General features: G+C 37.8%; 1 protein-coding gene across 1 annotated transcript in view; it reads right to left on the bottom strand.

The window, feature by feature from the left end:
* The window catches only part of LOC148955254 (periostin-like), a 286,642-nt gene that overhangs the window by 100,585 nt on the left and 172,413 nt on the right, over positions 1-13,644 (bottom strand). Inside the window, exon 7 of the mRNA XM_089108124.1 lies at positions 1,765-1,936. Within this exon, the coding sequence (XP_088964250.1) occupies positions 1,765-1,936 (172 nt within the window). The remainder of the gene's footprint in view (positions 1-1,764; positions 1,937-13,644) is intronic.

Genomic DNA, 13,644 nt, shown 5'->3' with positions numbered 1-13,644 from the left:
ACTATCAAATTCTATTAGTATAAACATTCCACTCATTATTGCAAATATATATCTTGTCAAATAAATAAACGAGTAAAGTAAAACTATTCTCAATCCTTAAATTCTGTTCTCACACTAATAAAAACTATACTGAAAATCCTTCCTTATATTAGTTGCGTCACTCCGGTTAGTATTTCTAGCTCTGTAATTGGTCTAGAAAGAGGCGTGTAATCATGTTCGTCTCGTATTCTAGCCCTCTGATTTGCTGTGATCTTGTTCGTCCAGTTGTTCGTCCTTTATCTTCTGGGCCCCCTCTACTAAATAGGCATATCGAAAGGAGGCTGTCCTAGCAGCGAAGAAAAAATTTTGATCTTTTACAGGGTTAAGAAAGTATTTTCAGTGCCGAATTTCAGCGCCAAATTTTGGGACAATAGAGAAGCCAATTTGACCCGGATTTTTATTGCCCTATGTTCTCTAAACAAATGGCCCAGATTATGGGGTAGTATTTTTATTACCCCAAAATTTTGAGGATTGGTAGTAGGCTACCCTATAACTTCTATTTCCAGAAAGCTATCTGAAGCTAAATTAAATTACTTTGGCAAATTCTAAATGCAATTGAACAATTTGACTAAAATATTTATTATTTTTCTTACCTTGTCCACCAGATTGTGAGGCTTAAAATCACTACTGAGTTAGAGTGGGAGTACCATCCAGGCCTTCCATTTATATTTCCACTTTTGTTTGAGACCCCGCACTGAATTGAGGAGTCAGTGTTTTTGTCTTAACTGTGGATTTTTACTCCATTTCCGGGTAGGCAAATAGTTGGTCTATGATTACAGCTGGTGGATAACTAGTGTCGGTATTCTTCAGAAGGCAGAATAAAAGGGATTACTATATTGAAGTTTAAGGAGATTTCACTTCCCAGTGCAATTTCCGCTCGGTTATGCTCACTTTAAGTACTACCCTCCTTCGATTGGATCAGCTAGCAGGATATTAGTGACTGAGATAGGAATTGAGTAGCCTAGTGATCACTTATTGTTCCAACAATGTGTGTTTCTGAAGTTAGTTGAAAGTTATTTACCATCCAGAAATGTCTAAGAATCATAATCTACAAGTTATATCAAATTAAGGAAACTCAATTCATACGTTAATAAATTCATACTTCAGTTCGTACTTTTGTACTGTAGAAAGACGCTTTAAAGTTTTTAAATATATGTCGCACAAAAATCTACTATTTAGCGTTTTCATTAAGAACAAGTTATTCAAACTGATATAAATGTATAAAAGTATCATTAGTCAGCTTACTTAAGGTAGTTTTTTTTACAAAAAGAAAAGATTATAAAACAATAATTTTTGTTAGTTTTTAGTTTTTACTTATCCTTTTATTTCCACCAGAAAAACTATGTTTTCTGAAATTTATTACCATTAAGCGAGTGTTATTGCTTGATATACTTAAAATTCGTTTATTTTTATCTTTTCTAAACGAGATTTCTATCATCAAAGAAGTATGGAATTGTTTACTTTTAGTTATTATAGATAAGATTTTTATCTTTAAACAAGTAAAAAATCCCTCATTTTTGTCTTTTCAAGATAACATTTTTAGCTTTAAATAAATGAAATTAACATAAGTTATCAATTGGTTTCAATTAAAAATAATTATAGTGTGACTGGGAGACATTTCGCATAATAGAAAATTCTTACATGCTGTATTTACACTTATAACGATTTTACAGAAAAAAATAGCCAAAATAGTGACAAATGTGCTGCATAATTTAGCTGGACTACCTGATCTTGCTTCTTTGTCATTCATAATAGCTCTTCTTCTTTGAGGCGTTATTTTCTCAAAAGCCTCGTCAGAAGGAGCAAAGATCGTGAAGGTAATTTGACCTGCAGATCTAATCTTGTTAACAAAGGCTGCTTCTTCCATTGCTTGCGATAGAACATTGAACCTTCCATCCTGAATCAAATAAAAGTTATAAGTTATATTCTGAAAACGTATTTTCTGTTTATTATTGAGACGAATTAAATTCATTACCAGAAATTTTGTTTGAATAAAAATTTTTTTTAGTTGATCAAACTTTTAACGCATTAATGCACACTATTTTTGTATATTGACAAAAAAAAGATACTAGTTTTCAACAAAAAAATTAAATCTGTAAAAATAAAGTTCTTCTGATGGAAGTAAACAGTGAAGTTGCGACTTAAGTAGAAAGGTATCTAAAGGTCTGACGAGAACACCATATATGGGCATAGAGTCCCTAGGGAGAACACCTGTGCTGTCAGTCGTGACGGGGCACCATATATGGGCATGGAATCCCCAGGGAGAATGATTGCGTAATCGATTGGGATTTGTTGTTGTTGTTTGGCCAAGTGCACGCTAAGGGGGAATGTTAAGATCCAGGAATAGGAAACAGGGTCACGTATCTCCTTCTAAACCAATCACAGACTTGGTTACATCTCCTTCTAGGCCATTCAGAGGCTCACTTATATATGGTTTTCCCCATTACATAACAATTCGCCCTTGGGATTTCGTATATAACGGGCATGCATTGTGATTAAATTATCAGAAAGTATTGTGACACAGAGGAAACAAGAATGAATATTATTGATGAACTTGAAGCCTTGACAACCACAATTTACAATGTGAGTTCTGTTTTAGTTCATTTTCATTTTTTATTTTCAAAATAAAATTATTTTCCCTGGTCACCCTCCAATATATTTAAGTAAATCTCCCCCTCCCCTCCAGTACAAACTCCTCCACCATGCTATCTTTATACTCGCTAGAAAACATAAAATATGTTCTTTATACTACATAAACCCCCTCAAAACCCCCCAATGTTTTTACAACGATAATTCTTGCAAATGGAATAATTCTCTTTTTTCGATAAATTCTTGCTTTCTGTATTGTGATCTTTTCTGTAAGTGACTTTTCTGTAACTGTCAATTCTTAGACATTATGCCGCTATGTTTTGACATAAAGCTCCACGCAAGCTTATAATTAGTTTTGTCACCCCTTTTCCTGTGTATTTACGATTGCGGCTTAGCCAAAGGAATTGTTTTTCTCCATCAAATTAAAACACTTTCAGACAATTGCAATAATTAAGCGCAGGCCTACGCAATCTGTATTTGGAGAAGTGAAACGAGTTATTTTTCAAATTAAGGTCTAACAATATATTTAGGACATGGCTGAAAGGGGGGGGGGGGACATGCCTCAATTCTATCGCCATCATTGTAAAGTGAAAAAACAAAACTGTTTCTTCGCGTTAGGCAGTAAGAGGACCGAGGGTTTCTAAGAAAAAAAAAATAGCTTTATTATGTGTAGTGCATAGATACCATTTACATCCAAAATTGTAATTTAGGCCTATAACCTGCTAGGCTAACAATCTTTTTCTATTTTAAAAGCCTATAGACGGGAAACATTTAAAAAAATTCTCAGTAAGGTAAAAATAGGGGCATTTCTCGCAAATTTTACCTTTTGCTTTGCTTTTGACTTAGGGGGAGGGGGCTTCTTAGGGATAAATGCTTTCTACAAAAATTATGGTTGGCTTATGAGTACTAATTTTCCTTCTTTAAAAAAGGGGGAAATTATTTCCATACAAAATTTTTTCTTCTTTTAAGGACAATTGTGAAGTATGTATTCCCCCTCCATCAAAGAGAGCAAGAGAGGGTGAGGCAGCCCATATGCAGTATGGTCGAAAACCAAACAGAGAATGGGCGGCTTCTCATAATAAGGAGATCCCCGCCGTCTCATCGGTGCAATCCCGTGACATCACTGGCTCGACTGCACAAGTCTGTGCCGTCACTGGCTCTGCTGCACAAGCCGCAGCCCAATCTGCACTACAACGTAACGCCGTCGGCCCATCCGCTCTCCATGGACCTTTAAAAGCTGCCCCACATAAACAAGGTCAGGAGGTACAGCATGCTTCGCCAGGGCCTTCAGGCACTCAAATACAGCTGGAATTTGCAAATGTGAGCATTTTTTCTTACCTCACTTATATAAATATCTAAACATGGCCATTTTTCATCGCGCAGTAAAAGTGTGTGTGTGTCTCAGAGATATTAAAATATTAGCCCCCTGACACCAATCATTTTTTTAATTTTCTCTGCTCCCTCCTCCCTCAGATATATCTAGATATAATGTAATTTTTTTTTTTGCTTTGTCAAAGAAAACCACTCTCTTTTTCTAATCTTTCCAATTTTCTCTGGCCCCACTGTAGGCCATAAACTGTTGCTATTTTTCAATCTCTTAATAGTATTTTTAGCTAATTTCTAGTCAATTACTGATAGAAAGCCTTTTTATCTCAAAATGCTATTTTCGCTAGAATATTATAGTTTTAAGGGGCCTTCCAACAATCGATTCATTTCAGCACAGTAAAAGTGTGTCAGAGATATTAAAGGACATTGTTTCCCCTTTTAAATCAGGTCAATTATCGCATACATTTAGCCAGCTGAATTCTCGTATTGAAGCCGAAAAGGGCACTATACTCTGATCATATTTATTCATAGAAAATTCTTTACGTTATAAACTACTTTTATTTAAACACAATTCTCTATCAGAAAGGGATAGACTATCAAGTAAAGACCGTTGTTTTTTCAAAGATGATTATTTTAAAAATTTTATTTAATATTTTATGAATTTTATTTTCGCTTTTTTTCAAAACTTTTAAATTATTTCATATATTTTAAAAGATGTTTTCCCTCCACTCAGTTTAAAGGACATAGGTGACTCACTTTCCATTTTGTACCTAGGGTTTCTAATTTTCGTAATATTGTTGACAACTTTCAACCTTACAACTTGCCAAGATTTTGGGGAGACATTCAATAATAGTTAAAGGTTCCCATTTAATTTTATTTTCCTGAATATCTTAGAAATAACAGACGAGATTAAAATAATTAAGCTCATGAGTTCACAACCTGTAAGGAAGTAGAGAAACGACTTATTTCCAAAATTATGGTTTAACAATATTTTTTTAGGACATTATGTAAAAACGAGGGGGGAGGGGATATGCCTCAATTCCATCACCATCATTTTAAAGTGAAAAAACAAAACTGTTTCTTCACGTGAAAAGTATGGGGCTGGATAAGAAAAAGATAGCTTTTTGCGCCGCGGGACCCGGGAAGCGATGTGGGTCGGGAAGCGCCTCCGTTGCGGGGTCCGGGAAGCACTGCGATGGCGGGAAGCACCGCGGTGGCCCGCTGGGCCGCTCGGAGAGGAGCATTAAATAGTGGAAATTGAGGGGGGGGAGTTGTTTGAACAAAATCAAATTGCTTTCTATGTCATTTTTTTAAATGTATTAAGCTGGAACTTTCAGAATATATAGAGTAGGGAATTAAATGCTAATAAGCGCATTTTAAATAATAATTCAATTTAAAAACAGTAGGGGTGATTTGAACATTTTGAAAATAAGCTATTTTTCATTTATAGGTTGCATTGGTCCCATAATCACCATCTCCCCCCCTGCTCGTCAGTTGGAGAAGGAGAGGACGCACATATGGAGTTCTCCAACAATTCACCATGGGATGATATCATTTTACATCAAATTCCAGATACTATTGATGAGTTTATAGGTGATTTTTTTAATGTTGCTAATAGCACAGTTGAGCAGGGGGACTTACCTTTGCTGAGTCCAAACACCTTGCAGCTTTTGGATGATTTTACCCGGGAATTAACAGGGAATCCTCCTCCTCCTCTAGCCCCCGATAACCTACTTCCACTTCAATCGAATGAAGTGGCTTCCCATACCCCTATTATTGAACACCGTGAGGGAGGGGGAGGGGGTGTTGATAATATACAAAAGGGGGAGGGGGAGGGGGTCAATGTCCAATTTACGTCTTTTCCCGAATTTCAGTTGTCAAATACAATCTTAAATGCAACAGTTGTCTACACTGCGACTTTTGGTGACCGTTTTAATTCACTTTTGTGGGGTAATTTTGTGTTTGACCCCGTAGAAATAGTGCATTAATATCTATATAGACTTCGTGCACTGCTGGAGAACCAAATTCAATTATGGGGAGGGGCGAGGGATTCAATTAAGGTTTCAATTTTTTTAAAGGTGTTTTATTTAAATGAGGGGAAAAGTGAAGTTTACCACCATTATGTACACTCCGAGATGCGTGTGATTTATACAAATTTAGAGAATTTTGAGAGTGTTTTTTGCGACTGGATTGGTAAAATTATTATGTATCTTGAGAACTATAACGAAAATGGGAGCGGCTCTGTAGTTCTTTATGATGAAAATGTAAGTGTGAATATTTGTAAATTTAAGAAAGATTTTATTTTAAGAGGGGGGGGGCAAATGGGGAAAGGGCAATAGTTTTAAATTGTAATCCAGATTTAGTAGGATGTCAAGGTGTCCAGTGGATCTGTTTTGAAAAGGTCAAAAATGTTTCAAGTACGCTTTCCTCATATCAGCATTTCAGCCTCTAGCAGATGACGCTACCAAGACCAATTTAGACGATTGGGCTGTATATGGGAAGGAGGGGTCCAATTTTCCCAGTGTAGATTTCACTTGTTTCGAGGGGAAATACTCATTAAAGCTAAGATCTATTGATATTTTTGAAAGGGCTAATGCCCATTGAAATATCGGCGTTACTGTGGTTCAGTATGAAACTGAATTTGAAGATGGGGTTCGTTCAAAAAAGAAGGGGGTGGTTTTCCCTGGAAGCGGCCCGTCGATTGATTTAGTCAAAAACTGGGCTTGGTTGTTGTACACACCACCTAGTGACTTTGCCAATTCAATAGGCCATTTTAATCCAATCAGAGACATCAGTAGAGTTCTGGGGGAGGGTAAGAATAGGGGGACACGTTTCTACTGTCCAAACATGTCAGTCTAGATTTTTGACAGAATTAAAGCTGCAAAATCATATGAGGCACTGTAGACGGCATGGCTACCAGACCGTGGAAACGGTTTCATGGGATAGGGCCATTTTACGTTTTAAAAATTTTCGAAACACTCTCCTCCAGTGCAACAAAATATCTTTGGATTGTGAAGCTAAGCTGGTGGAAGTGAACGATCCTCGATGTCCAAAACGAATCACAGAACATCAAGCTATTGCAGTGTCCTATGACCATGCCCAAAGAGACAATTCTAACACCATGTGGTTGTTAGAAATAGTAGAAACATTGGATGAGAGAGAGTTCATGATCTAGGCACTGACTAAATTAATTGGTACAGCTAATGGCGCTATTTATCGTTTGAGAAATACACATTATTTTAGGGTGTTGTCTGCAAAGGATCGTCTCGCGATCAAAAATCAAAAAATATGTTGGGTTTTTAAGGGGGAATTTGTAGAGGGGGAGAAAAAAACTAAAGGGAAAAGAGGGGGAGGGGGAAGTTCAGAGCTCATAATCACTTCTGGCAGAAAATATCTTCTGGGGTTAGTAATTTTAGAGGGGTAGCGCATCAATCGTGTAACTTAAATGTTAGCCAGCAGTATTTTATCCCAGATTTTATCCACAATGCAAATTATGACTTAAAATTTATTTTACCGGCACTGGCACGTATGCACAGGGAGGGAGGGGGAGTAGATAGTCCATGGGTAAACAATTCATTTACCTATAACATTATTCCAAAATCGGCCGAGAAGTTGTTGCTTCTCGAGCTGAAATGGCAGGTAGTAAATAATGGGCATACGTGTTGGAATATAATCAGGTTTTTAGATTCCTTTAGTTTTTTTCCCAAGGCATTGAGTCAATTGATTCAAGTGCAGAAAAGCGACAATTTTGACAGCTTTCCCTTGCTTAAACAGCACTTTCCAGACAGTGAAATGTATGACCTATTGACCTGCAAAGGTGTATACGCATACGACTATTACTGTTCTGGCACTCGCTTAAGTGAGGTAAAACTACCTCCAATTGAAGATTTTTACAATTCACTGACCAACAGTGTATGCACAGCAGAGGATTATGAGTTTGCCAAGAAGGTGTGGTCTAAGGGGGAATTGTAAAAATGGGTGGGATTATTGTAAACTGTACTTGGCCAGTGACGTCTTAACTCTGTTGGATATAGTCTGCAGGAACACAGACCAAATCTATTCAGAGTTTGAGCTAGATATAGGCTATTATTTTTCCACGCCACGTTTGGTGATGGATTTGATTTTAAAAATTAGTAGGGAGGAAGTAGGCCTAATCACCGAAGTAGATCAGCACCTTTTTGTAGAGCGTTCAATGAGGGGAGGGTATGTTTTTCATGGGGATCGCGTCTTGTCAACCGATCCGAGCGCACAAAACAGCAACACCGGATACAAAGTCAAATGCAGTGTTCTTGGACATGAACTCATTGTATCCCTCGGCAATGTCTCACTACTCTTTGCCGTGTGGGAACTATCAATGGCTTGAGAATCCTTGTGAGTTCCCCGACATTACCACCGTCAAGGACAATGGGTCAAAAGGATAGTTCTTTGAAATTGACGGGCATATTCCACTGCCGCTTCATGATTCAGTCAGAGATTTTGTTTTTCCCTGTATCAATCGACCCGTGAGCAGGGACTCACTGAGCCCCTACAATCGATCATTGGTTGAGGATATGGGGATGCACTGGACCCCCTCAAAGCAAAAACTGATTGCTGATTTGAACTCTAAGGAGAATATCGTTGTTCACCATGTGATTTTGCATTGGATGGTGAACAATGGTTTCAAGATCACCAAAATATATAGGGTCCTGCAGTTCAATCAGAAACCATATTCTAAGACGTTTATTGACACTTTTGTTGATAAACACTCTAGGGCAAACTCCAAAGTAGAGAAGGAAATGTACAAACTCATTCTAAATTCAGCGTTTGGCAAAATGTGTGAAAGCGTTCGCAACAGATCTCGCTGTGACGTCGTGACTGACCCTCTCAAATTATTGCCGATCCCAATTTTACATCATTCACGGGCATAGAGGCCGGTATGGTTCTTCTACACAGGAAAAAAGTGAAATGTGGTACGGAACAAGAATAATGCAGGGGGTAGTTCAGAACCTGGAATTTCCAAAAAGATTATTCTGTTGTTTTCTTAATATGTTTGCAAAGTGCAATGTCAGCGGGCGAAGGAGGTTCAAGTCTAATATGAGAATACACATTCTCTGCTGTTAAAGATAAAAACAGAGGCTTTATTGGGGGATTTAGAAAGTGGGGAAAACATCAGCTCGTTGATGGATTTCACCAACTGGAATCCGTCCCTCTACCCCAACTTGGTGAAACGTCAAGCCCCCAACCAACTACTAATGTTAAAATCAGAGACGGGGAGCGATTTGATATCCAGGAGGGTGTTCCCGGGTCCTATCGTTTATTGCGTGGAAACTCATAATGGGGATGAAAAGCATGCGTGTAAAGGGATGCCTAAACATTTTGTAAAGAGCAATTTCAACATGAGCGTGTACAGAGACTGTGTAGAAAATAGCCTGGTGCCGAGAGCACAAGTGCTTGCAATTCGCTCTCTACAGTACAAAAATTATACTTTAAGAGTGGAAAAAAAAATGCAATGTCGTGTATATCCGACAAAGTCTATGTGCTTGAGAATGGTGTGAGTGTACTGCCACATGGTCACTATCGTATTTCAGATCGAGTTGAATGCATAGACTATCGCAATCAACTTAGCTTGGATAAATTAGCCTGTCCCTAACCTAACCACTAACCACCACCAACAACCTTTCATAAATTAACTAACCACTCAACCCGTTCATAAATTAACTAACCCAATCTAACCCGTTCACCACTAACCCAACCTAACCTGAAGTGACGACAACTATTGTAGACTATTTTTTCCATCGCGCCCCCAGAAGGGTGGGGGGCCCTTCCCGCGGCCAGCCCCCGGGGGGGGGGGGAGCCACCCGCGGTCGGCCTTCGGCCCCACGACCCCGGGGGGGGCCATTTTTAAATTAATAATGTTCAACTGTGCTATCAATTTTTTTAAAGTTCATGCTCCAAGTGTTTTTTTTGTTGTTGTTTTCAAGTGCTGTTGTACAAATAGTGTGCTACTGTACTAATGTACATAAAGTGTTCTTGCTGCACAAAAAGTGTTTTTTAAAGACAATAAGTGTTGTTGTTCTTGCTCTTGTTCGTGTTCATGTATAAAAGTGTTTTTTTTTATTTATGTTGTACATAAAGCATCATTTTTATCGTTGTCAGGTTCATGTTGAACAAATAGAGTTTTCATGTTGCAAATAAATGACCATGAAATATTGTTTTTGTTGTTGTTCTTGTTAACGTAGATAGATCTATGGGAAAGTCATTACTACTACTTATTCACTGGACACTTATGATTTACAGTTAGTTGTAGTCCAACTGTTTTCAACAGCAGAAGCAGCATGTATCAATTTAAAACACCCTTCACAGATCGTTTCTGTGTGGTCCCAAAATGTCAGGGAAAACAACACTTTTAGCTAAAATAATTCAAAATTGTCAGAAAATGTTTTTGGAAAAACCAAAAAAAAATCTACTATTTCTTAAGTATATGGCCAGACTCCTATGATCAAATAAAAGCAATTGCCATAGCCATACCAATACAATTCATACCGGGACTGGATGTTTTCAATGGTATTGAACCGAACTCGTGGCTGATTATTGATGATTTGGCTGAATCCATTGAACAGTTCTCACAGGAAATGCTACAGCTGTTCACCGTTCGCTCCAACCATGAACACATTTCCATAACCCTAGTCCTACACAATCTGTTTCATCAGAGCAAATGCTTGCTAACCCTTGCTTTGAATTGCACTATCTATATTATCTATCAAGTTGTTCGTGATTCTAGCTCGCTAATAACTCTCAATAAACAGATATACCCCGGCGCCCCAAAATTTCTGTTGTCAGCTTACACTCAGGCGACTAATAAACCCTACGGTTACATTTTGCTGGATCTTAATCAGAGCACGCCCGAGGATCTACGTGTAGTCATCGACATTTTCGACAATGAAATTACAGTATATCTTCCGGTGAACAGTAGAAAAGGCTATTAGTTGCCATTATGACACTGAAGAAACTACACGAACAACGGCATTTATTTTCCGTTTTAAGCACTTCAAAACCTCCACTCAGGAAGGCCATACTCAAACATGGTGTCGACAATGATTTCATTAATCTTAATATCTGAACTTTGTCTAAATTTAACTGAGGGCAATGTTCAACTGCCAGAAGGTGTTAGACAACAGACAAAGCAACATCGTTCCACTGTACGCGCCTTGGCTTGTAAAAACAAGAGAAAAATTATTTAAAGAAAAAGTCTCCTTCAAGCGGGCGGTAGCTTTTTCACACATTTACTACCAATAATTGCAGGACTTATAAACAGTTTTCTCTAGATGGCTAAACCCTATAGATTGACACCATTTGAACTTGTCCTCTCGCCCATCGAACATTTTGAAGACAATCTAAGCAAATACATTAATGATGAGAATATTGCCGATGACAAAAAACTGCTTTTACTTCGAGATGCATTGCGACGTGTGGACAAACATAGACCTTATCGTGAGAGACCCGCCGCCGCTGTCGCCATGACAGATCCCTCTAAACAGGAAACATCACCTCAAGATTCTGCAACAGTGCAATAAAAGGAGAGGGAATTGAATTCGATGTTATCGAAAATTGTGAACCTATTGCCAGTGAGCTATCGTGAAGAGTAGTAAAAGAATATTCTTATAGCTCATATTGAAAATTGGTGGTGATGATCATGAAATTCAAGTTACCAGCGCAGAGAAATAAATTATAATTCAGGGAAAAAGTTACAATCCAGTTTCTTTAATTTGGGATATGGTGACGAATTGTAAAGGACTTTTATCATTTGACAATAATCTATACACCTTTCTAAATGCATCAAACATACCCAAAAGTCTTATTGGCAATAAGCAAATTCTTAAGAAACTAAGAGAATATAGTCCTCTAACAACAACAACACCACCAGCATTTAAAAGGTAAGACGAATCAATCTTGGAAAGTGCTAGCAGCAGCAGCAGCAGCAGCAAATATTTTGCAACATCAATTGTTGCTAGACAGAAGTAACGATAGATTGACACATCCTACTGTGTATAAAAGTGAGGTAGACATAACACAACGTCTTTACATTCAATATTGATGAGGTTCTGAAAGGTGTCTATGAAAGTATTGGTGAAGCGGGAAGTTTAAGTTCTCCCAAAACCCTTTTTAAAGTTGTCTCTGACAGCACATTAAAAAAAGCAAAAGAGTATCTAGAGAATAAACCGAGTTAAACACTGCATCGGAATCACAGGCTTCGTGGCAAACAAAATCGACAAACTAAAGCCCTTTTCCCTCTGCATATAATGCAAACGGATCTTTTAACTTTAGACGCAATTCAACGGCGTCACAATGCACCCAAAACATATATTCCGGTGGCAATCAGTGTCTTTAGTTGCTATGCCTAGGCCATTCCATTACGATCAAAGAGAGGTTTTGAAGTTGCTCGGGCCATTGAAAGTATTCTTGAACAGGATTCGTATAGAAAAATTCAATCGGATCGTGGCAGCGAATTTGTTAATCCCCATGTGCAAAAGGTTCTATTGAAATATAATACAACACTGTATCATAGTCAAAGACCGATAAAGGTTACAATGGCTGAACGATAGATAAGAGCGATTTATCTATTAATTTCCAGATATTGTACATTGAAAAACAAGCCTGCTTTTACTCATGATTTAGATAAAATCATGCGGATATACAACCATCGACCCCATCGATATATGTCCAACTGACGCCCTCGGGAAGTTCACTGCAGTGAAAATACATTTGATGGTTTTCTAAAGCAATACTCCAATGTTGAAAAAGAAAAAAAATGTGAAGAAGAAATTCAATTTTGGAGATACTGTTCAAATTAATAGAACCACAAAAATTTTTGAAAGGGGGAATTATTTAAGAAGCACCGAACTTTTTATAGTGTCCAAAATCCTGGACACCGAGCCCACGACATATCGACTGCGAGACACCAAAGATGAAGAGATTCTCTGTGGTTTCTATGACTATGAACTGCAAAAAGTTAGAAACACTAGTGAAATTTATCAAATTGAAAAGATATTAAAGAGTTGTACTCGTATGGGCAAGAGACAGTTGCTTGTTCGCTGGCTAGGATACAACTCAGATTTTGATTCTTGGGTCAGTGCTGAAGATATTGACAATGCCCAATGATTTCTATGTGACTTTCATGTCCAATGTTTCTGATACTCTCTACAATGACTTAAATAGAACAAGTGATTTTTGGACGAAACTCTCCCCCGCCATCAAATTTGACGACAATGGAAAGTATGAAGTGGCTGTTGTCGACTCTATTCTCAAAAATACGTATGGCATCCTGAGAAAAGATCGTAAATATGATATAAAAATTAGACCCTATGATTGGCCGCCACCACCCTCAGGTGATCAAGAACAAATTCAAAAAATCAATTGGATGGATTATCCATATATTGAATTACCCTACGAGGAACTCACCTGTATGAATGATTTATGTCGTTCTATTATAAAAGAATTTAAAAAGATAAAAGAATTTCCGCTCGTAAAAAAGGAGCTTTTCATTTCAACTATTCAAAGGAGGAGGGTAAGATCTACATTAGTCCACCTATTGCCAACGAAAAGGTTATTCTCAATGATAACCTAAAGGATCTTCTTGGCTTTAAGCTCAATATAATCAATGGTAAAGGCACCGGAGACACTAATTTCATTTTTGCTGACTACCCGCCTGCC

This window comes from Artemia sp. Qi Xiang Cuo, chromosome 2 (assembly GCF_049724085.1).
Source record: "Artemia sp. Qi Xiang Cuo chromosome 2, ASM4972408v1, whole genome shotgun sequence".
Classification (NCBI taxonomy): Eukaryota; Metazoa; Arthropoda; class Branchiopoda; order Anostraca; family Artemiidae; genus Artemia; species Artemia sp. Qi Xiang Cuo.
This window is presented reverse-complemented; position numbering and strand designations above follow the sequence as displayed.